Below are 9,106 nucleotides of genomic sequence, written 5' to 3'. Positions count from 1 at the left end.
ACCCTTTTTTTTAATGATGTTTACTTTGAATTTATATTAGTTCACACAAACACTCCATCCATGCTTTTGTTCCGGCCCTCCGGTCCAGTTTAAGAACCCATTGTGGCCCTCGAGTCAAAAAGTTTGCCCACCCCTGGAGCCGATCATTCAACTGGCCCACTGGTAGCTATAACGTGCAATGACCACCAGAGGGCAGATGCTCAATGCAGGAGCTGCCAGCTGTGGTTCTCAGGTGACACACCCAGAACCAGAGAGGAGGGAGCCTGATTCAGGGGTGCATTACCCGAGAACCACCCTCTTGCAATCGAGGACCCATTGGGGGATGTTGGAGAGCCGGTTTCAGCCCAATCCCTGCAGGCCAGGCCAAGGGACCCCACCAGTGCACGAATCCATGCACTGGGCCTCTAGTATTACATAATTTATTAATTAATCACTTATTAAACACATCTTCCTACATTCTGCTATTTTATTCAAATACAGAATGAATTTTAACTACAAATCTTAGCATATGAGACTCCCTGTAGATTAATGGGATTGGAATTGGGAGCTTGAGTGTGAGTCATTCATTAGTGAATAATACTCTATAGCAGGGGTCCTCAAACTCTATAGCAGGGGTCCTCAAACAGGGGGCCAGTTCACTGTCCCTCAGACCGTTGGAGGGCTGGACTATAGTTTAAAAAAAACTATGAATAAATTCCTATGCACACTGCACATATCTTATTTTGAAGTAAAAAAACAAATACAATATTTGTATTTGCATGTGGCCTGCGGGCCGTAGTTTGAGGACCCCTGCTCTATAGCAATAAGAAACACACAAGAGAAGTATTCAAGGATTGACTGGGGTATCTTAGGGGAATCATTCTTTCAGTTTTTCTTGAAGAATAGTGCCCAGTGCAGGAACATATATATCTTCCTGAGCCTCTTCAATTTCCCCTCTCTTGCCTTTCTACTAACCTGTAAGAAAAAATATTGTGAAGGTGCTTGGTGATGTTTCTTAAATCAAATCAGTGTGGCACCTTTTGACTTGCAGGATCCGGAACTTACGTATATTTGTATCCTTGGTCTCTTGTGTAGAGAAAGGAGTCTCTCATGAAAGGTTTGCTTGGTCAGAATTCATATTGGCAGCCCTCTGAGAACATAACATTAAACAGTCTTACTAGTTACTTATTCCCATCTTATTCTTTCTTGGGGCAGCCAGGGACCTGTAGCCAACCTGTCAGAGATAAATCAGATAAACAAAGGTAACACTCGAACCATGAACCAGACATAGCCAGTAACACCAATTTATTAATAATAATAACAGTTTCCCATGGGAGAAAACGGGATGGGTAAGAAATAGATTTAGAAAAACAAAAGCTAAGTGGAAAGTCTGAAACAGTCTCATAACATGTGTTGTCCCAATTCAGTCAGGCAGGATTTGACTATATTTATAACCCAGATTGTGCCTATTTCCATAGGGATTACCCAAAAGCAAAATTCCCAGAGGCAGTAAGTAAAAAATGTCTTCCTCTTTGTCTCTTCAAATATACAAACAACTGTAGTTTTCTTGAAAGAATAATGAGGAAACCTTCACTTTCTTGGAGGAAAAACCATGTATTCTAGGCTGTTGGTTTTCCTCATCCCTCCTTTCCCAGAGCAGCTGCCCCTCAGAGGCCCTGAGCTGACATGAGCCAGGGGCACAGGACGAGCGAGGCACACCATCATTCTGGGTTTCAGCCACTTCCTTTCTGAAAGAACAAATCTTTTCCTTTTCTGGGGTGAAGGAATCGCATCTTTAAAACTAGCTAAATATTGATAGAAACAGAGGTTAACAGATAATATGTAGCTATACATTTCAATAATTATAGCTGCCTTTTATTGAGTATCTACTATGTGTCAAGTATTATATACAAGAAACACTTCTTATTTCATTTGAACATCAGAGTACTCCTCTGGCAAAGGTACTATTTGACCATTTCGCAAAGCTGGGAACTTGTTCAAAGATGTAACGTACCTTGCCCCAAGCCAGACTCTGCAGAGCAAGCGCTTCCATCCAGAAGGGGTTGGGTTCTGGTCCTTCACCTCATCTTATTTGGCAAAACCTGAATAAGTACTGTTGAGTTCTTGGTGACACCCGTAACTCCTGTTTCTTAAAGCTTCATGGTACCTCATTCTTCTGCATTTCAATTTATTCAAATCTTCTCCTTACATCTACCTTGATATGTTGGATATTTGTCTGCTTGCATCAATCATTATGATGATAAAAACTGAAGACTGTGCCACTGGTTTGGTGGCTCACTGGATAGAGCGTTGGCCTGCGGACTGAAGGGTCCCAGTTTCGATTCCGGTCAAGGGCATGTACCTTGGTTGTGGGCACATCCCCAGTAGGGGGTGTGCAGGAGGCAGCTGATCGATGTTTCTCTCTCATCGATGTTTCTGACTCTCTATCCCTCTCCTTTCCTCTCTGTGAAAAATCAATAAAATATATTTAAAAGAAACAAAAACAAACAAACAAACAAAAACTAAAGACTGATTTGCTTGCTGAGTTTTCTTAGTACCATGATAGGTGTGTTCCAATTCTTAGTCCATAGGTATCATCACCTCCACCTCCCATTACACTGATAAGTTGTGCACAAGTTTGCCAGTTAAGATTTAAACATCTTTAAATTAATTAGGAAGTCAAATTAATTAGGGAGTATTTTCATAAGCTACCGTGGTATCAGCATTGTACCAGTCTAATTTATAGTATCTCAATTAAATAAATTATACTAAAATTATAATTAATTCACACTAATAAAGTGGTAAAGAAATATAGTGGAGTACATGTGAGATGAAATCTGTTGTTATACTTTAAAAAGTTATATTTAAAAGATTTTACCTTCTATTCTTAGTGTAACCACAGGGCTAAGCACTTAGTAGACGCTCAAGTAAGAGTTTAAATGATTGTCTGTAAGAACTTCCAGATTCAGGCATCACTGGTGGTGTGGATGTGGGCATTATTTTAGGAGGAATGTATTTCAAGCAACAATAGTCATGTTTGGAAGAATATCACAGATACCAATTTCCCCTTTTCCTGCTGTCATGGAACATACTTGTTCATAGCTTGGGAGGCTTCTGGGAATGCTTTATCGAGATTGCAGAATCATCTGTTCCATTGCCTTTATCTTTTGTTTGACTTCTTTTCCACTCACCTGACTGAAAATTAAGAGATATTCCTCCACAGTTAACACCAAAGATATTTTAATCACCAACATTCTGACTTTAGATTAGGGCAGTCACTTTAAAAACTGTTTGCTAGTCATGTATAAAGGGCAGCCTGGTCATTGTTCTTAATGCTGTGTTTATGACAAAAGGATGCTGATGAATTAAGAGTGTATTGAAACAGAAACAAAGAATACTTGTATTATTGATTTTCCCTAAAGGGTTAATTTCACAAGAGAGACAAAATACTATAATAGATAAGTGGTAGCACAGCCTTTCTTATAAAAAAGAAATATGTTTCAGATATCAATATTCAGGCTTGGCTTATTGGATAAGTCTTATCTAGGCACATTTCAAAACCTACTGAAAGGGGAATGGTAGCACTGAGAGTTGGGCATGAAGATGAAATGTGCTACAATAGACTCAGTTACTACCATTTATGATTATAGTTTATGTGATGTGGCATCAGTTTAGTAAAAATGTAATGAACTATCAAATCATTTTACACAGGTCATTGAACAGCAGTAAAGTGGTATCAGCTCTGTTCCATTATGATTGCGCTGGATTTGAACCCGTGACTCTCAGGAAAATGGCTATGTTCGATTGTCAGTCTATAAAGATGAATTTACAGAGTAGCAGCTTATCTATTTATAACATTTTGTTTCTTAACTACATTTTTAAAAATTGATACAATCTATAAATTGTCTCTTGAAAAACACAAATTTTAGGTATTGGAAAATGATTGCATTATACATTATATATTTATTATATGTTATATATTTTATTTATATATTCATAATGTTATTAAATCTGACTAAAAGTGGTCACATGTGACATGATATTGAAGGATCTTCGGGCTATTAAAGCATAATTAAAATTAGGTGCAATCAAAATATAGAACACATTTACTACCATTTATATAATTATTTTAAGTCATAAATCTTTATTCCACTCAGCTTTAAATATTCTCAGATCTCATGGATTATATCCACTAAAAGAATATTTTTGATTTCAGAGAGAGGAAGGGAGAGGAAAAGAGGGATAGAAACATCAATGTTGAGAGAGAATCATTGACGAGCTGCCTCCTGCACACGCCCTAATGGGGACTGAGCCCACAACCTGGGGATGTGCCCTGACTAGGAATCCAATCGTGACCTCCTAGTTCATGGCTTGATACTCAACTACTGAGCAACACTGGCCGCAGCTAAAAAATAATATTTACCAAGAGAAATAAGCAGCAATATGTGCTGAAATACACAATTTTATTTAATTAAAACACTAACATGTGTTGAAGTACCCATATACATATTTTAAGTCACTTCTGATAGTTACATTGTGCAAATAGATGCCAAAATAATATTCCAAACATCTTTCACCTGGGGTATTCTAGAGCAGTTGACTGAAATGACTGGTAGAATATCTAGGCCAGTGGGCGATCGTAATTTCATTGCAAAAATGACCTAAAAATAGTTAAGTGAACAAAATTTGTGTTCATTCAAAAGAAATGAAATGCCGCATTATAAGTTTTCACATTCCTCCTTCAAAAATTTTCTATAATTTTGATAACTAGTCTAGATATTCTTTTTTGCCATTCTTGCTACATTTTCAACAGTTTACCATTAGTTTTTGTTCTTAAATTACACAGGATTAAAACTCTTTATCATATTTAAGTTGGACATAACATAATAAATGGCAAATAATAAATGTCTATGCCTAGCTTTATTTACTTATGTAAGTTTACGTTGCTTTTACACTGTATTGTTAACTGAAAGCTGTTTTGATGTGTGTTCCGCGGCGCGTGTCTTATGGGGAGGATGTTAATCGGCGTGTCCTGTGGTCTTCTTTGTAGTCGCAGCGCCGCGTTACCTTTCACCTGCCCGATGGCTCCCAGGAAAGCTGCAGTGACAGTGGTCTAGGAGACCACGAGCCGGTGGGTAGTGGAACCCTGATCTCACACCCTCTTCCTCTGGTTCAGCCACAGGACGAATTCTACGACCAGGCCTCTCCGGACAAGAGGACCGAAGCAGACGGCAACTCTGACCCCAACTCTGGTGAGTCTTTTTCCAGCTTCCGCCGCTTGGCATTGCTCTGATTTCCGACGGTGCGCTTGAGCTTTCAGCAATCATCCTGGGGAGCAAGGAAATGAACATTTGGTTGCTTTTTTTTTCTTTTTTCTTTTTCTGGTTTTGTTGTTGTTGTTGTCTTTCTTGAAGTATATCAAGTGTAATGTGCTTGATATATATTGGTGTTTTGTATTGCTCTTAGCCTATCAATAACCGATGTTGTGGCTGCACCAGCACGATGGTTCTTATTATGATTGCAAGAAGCCCTTCAGCAATAACCATCAGGAAACTTTGAAAAAATACAGGTTTATTACTTATGAGACCAGCACCCCTGGGGCCACACAAGGAGAGGTTGTGGGGAGGAGAGAGTGAGCAGATGGTCCTGGGGCTGTGCTTTTATTGGGGTGGAAGGTGGGGCCCTAGGGGAAGGGTAAACAAGCAAGTAGCCCAACTGGTCAGTGATTGAAATCAACCAGGATCTTGAAAACAAAGAAGCCTAGGTTGTTGTTGGGGGAGAAGGGGAGGAAGGGTTTTGTTTGTTTGTTTGTTTGTTTGTTTGTTTTGTCATGTGGCTGGCAATGTGTTTATTGGAGACAGACATCTTTGAAGTGGGTGCCTCAGCAATCAAATTTTTTGCCATTCTTGCTACATTTTCAACAGTTTACCACTAGTTTTTGTTCTTAAATTACACAGGATTCTTCCTCGTATTTAAGTTGGGCGTTACATAGCAAATGGCAAATAATAAATGTCTGTGCCTAGCTTTATTTACTTATGTAAGTTTACGTTGCTTTTACACTGTATTGTTAACTGAAAGCTGTTTTGATGTGTGTTCCGCGGCGCGTGTCTTATGGGGAGGATGTTAATCGGCGTGTCCTGTGGTCTTCTTTGTAGTCGCAGCGCCGCGTTACCTTTCACCTGCCCGATGGCTCCCAGGAAAGCTGCAGTGACAGTGGTCTAGGAGACCACGAGCCGGTGGGTAGTGGAACCCTGATCTCACACCCTCTTCCTCTGGTTCAGCCACAGGACGAATTCTACGACCAGGCCTCTCCGGACAAGAGGACCGAAGCAGACGGCAACTCTGACCCCAACTCTGGTGAGTCATTTTCCAGCTTCCGCCGCTTGGCATTGCTCTGATTTCCGACGGTGCGCCTGAGCTTTCAACAATCATCCATTAAATCTAAGTGGTTTATTGAATCAAGGAAATGAGCATTTGGTTGCTTTTTTCTTTTTCTTTTTCTTTTTCTGGTTTTGTTGTTGTTGTCTTTCTTGAAGTATATCAAGGGTAATGTGCTTGATATATATTGGTGTTTTGTATTGCTCTTAGCCTATCAATAACCGATGTTGTGGCTGCACCAGCACGATGGTTCTTATTATGATTGCAAGAAGCCCTTCAGCAATAACCATCAGGAAACTTTGAAAAAATACAGGTTTATTACTTATGAGACCAGCACCCCTGGGGCCACACAAGGAGAGGTTGTGGGGAGGAGAGAGTGAGCAGATGGTCCTGGGGCTGTGCTTTTATTGGGGTGGAAGGTGGGGCCCTAGGGGAAGGGTAAACAAGCAAGTAGCCCAACTGGTCAGTGATTGAAATCAACCAGGATCTTGAAAACAAAGAAGCCTAGGTTGTTGTTGGGGGAGAAGGGGAGGAAGGGTTTTGTTTGTTTGTTTGTTTGTTTGTTTGTTTGTTTGTTTTGTCATGTGGCTGGCAATGTGTTTATTGGAGACAGACATCTTTGAAGTGGGTGCCTCAGCAATCAAAGCTTAATTAAGTCGGCACTCTGATAGAAGAAAAAAAAGTCACATTAGGGCTTCCACTACAATTGCCTGTTAAATTGTATGCTTCACTTTTATTTTGTAAACCACTGAAAAAGAAAAAAAAATAAACTATAATTTCAAAAGTCATTGATTGGCAGACATTTTGATGTCAAAAATGTTAAATGCAATGTTTAACATTTTAATGATAAAATACAATTAAGTAGGACCTACTCAATAAAGAATAATAAGAAAAAATTGTCCTGAGGAATCCTGTTTTCCAATAAAGACTTACAAAAAATATATAATAGTGATTTGAAACAAGCATGAAGGGTAGTGATAATGATTTGGGGGGTTTACTTTTTTCTGTTTTAGTTTTGGAGGATTGGCTTTTAACCAGTACAATGAACTAGTGGAATGAATGGACTGTACCTGGCAGAACTTTTATTCACAGGCCCACACCCACCTGTGAGATCATTGCCCATTCAAAGTAAGCCCTGTGAGGGCTCCGCTGTGGCCTTTGCAGGAGATATTGGACAAGTGTTATATAATTTTTAGTCATGTCATTATAAAAAAATCACTGACTTGTTTGCTTTTATTTAAAAATTAAAAGTACAATTTAATAATTATTAATTCTGTGATTGCAGTAGAAATACTGAGAGGAGGTAAAAACCACAAAAGCACTTTCTTAACTAGTCCTGTCACGGTAATCCAGCAATAGTGTACTAGTGTTCTCTGAGTTCTACGATTTTTAAACGGACTGTTTCCAGGATGGTGGTGGAGGACCTTTTGTACATATACCCCTTCCCAAGCTCTGCCCCATCGCTACAAGTTTCTCTAATATAAATGATAAACTTATGAGTTTCTCTTCTCATTGGTGTGTGGAGTTACATGTGCATCTTTTTTTTTTTCTTGAGGTTTCTCTCTGCTCTAGCCAATCTTTTAGGAAGGTTTAAGTAAAGTCCATACCAGCTCTGGTTCTCAGATCCTATGTCGTGGTCTCATAACAAAAACATAAATGCATCTTTTGACTTCACATAACCAGAAATAACAGGCCATACTCAGAGGTAACTTTTGATCACACAGCATTTGACAGAGCTGGCCAACTATTCCCCTTAGATTTCTTGGTTTTGATTAGTCTAAGCACCATTAAATCTAAGTGGTTTATTGAATCAACCTTTTCCGAGCTTGTGTGATGAGGTCAGATTGGTAGGAAAGCTCTTTCTGAACTGATTTTCTAGTCTCCAACTTCTCCCTTCCCAATTTTAAGAAATCTCTCATTGCCGTTAAACTAAGGGTCTCAAAACTGTTTTTTGTCTACCTCTTCTGCATGGGGAGTGGTTGGCTCCTCTTATATTTGGGCATCAGCCAAAACAAAGATAGAAAGACACCATTTTAAACCTAAGTCTGATTAACCTAAACTGCCCTGAGCTAGAATTTTAGCCAATATGTATAGCTACTCACCCAGTGACTTAGACCTGGGCAATAACACTGGGCGAGCTTCCAAATGAGAGAAGATAGAAGAGATTCTAAAGCCAAAAAATTAATTAATTAATTAATTAATTAAAGTCTGCTTCAGGAATCCTCCAGAGTTTTTACCAATCTAGTCACATGGAAAAAGGGACCCAAGGGATGAAACACCCTTGCACACTCCAACATTCATCTCAGCACAGTAGCTTCACCCAGGAGAGTCCTGGTCAATAGAATGTACTGAACCAGAGCAGTGCTCCTTGGTGGAGAAAGAGAAAGGAGGAGCCCTAAGGGCCCCTGGAGACCAACAGATTTTTGACATTTAATGGGACTAACCTCCTTTGTAAATGTCTAGAACACAATTAATTAGAATAGCCTAGATATACTAGTATTAAAAGATTCATAACTAAATGGTAATTCATATTAAGATAGTATTATGATACTAGAGGCCTGGTGCACGGATTCGTGCACCAGTGGGGTCCCTCGGCCTGGCCTGCACCCTCTCGCAATCCAGGACCCCTTGGGGGATGTCAGAGAGCCAGTTTTAGTCTGATCCATGCAGGCCAGGCTGAGGGACCCCACCAGTGCACAAATCCAAGCACCAGGCCTCTAGAATGCATATAAGATCTTTGGTTAATCTC

At 39.6% G+C, this 9,106-nt stretch overlaps 1 protein-coding gene across 1 annotated transcript in view; it reads left to right on the top strand.

Annotated features, from left to right (window-relative positions):
* Nucleotides 1-5,459: 5,459 nt before the first annotated feature.
* LOC106728213 (protocadherin-9-like) overlaps nucleotides 5,460-9,106 on the top strand; it is a 339,470-nt gene continuing 335,823 nt past the window's right edge. Inside the window, exons 1-2 of the mRNA XM_014549716.1 lie at nucleotides 5,460-5,594; nucleotides 6,135-6,336. Of these exons, the coding sequence (XP_014405202.1) occupies nucleotides 5,460-5,594; nucleotides 6,135-6,336 (337 nt within the window). The remainder of the gene's footprint in view (nucleotides 5,595-6,134; nucleotides 6,337-9,106) is intronic.

This window comes from Myotis brandtii, unplaced genomic scaffold, assembly GCF_000412655.1.
Source record: "Myotis brandtii unplaced genomic scaffold, ASM41265v1 scaffold567, whole genome shotgun sequence".
In the NCBI taxonomy this organism is placed as follows: domain Eukaryota; kingdom Metazoa; phylum Chordata; class Mammalia; order Chiroptera; family Vespertilionidae; genus Myotis; species Myotis brandtii.
The sequence above is the reverse complement of the archived record's forward strand: the minus strand, read 5'-3'. Positions and strand labels throughout refer to the sequence as shown.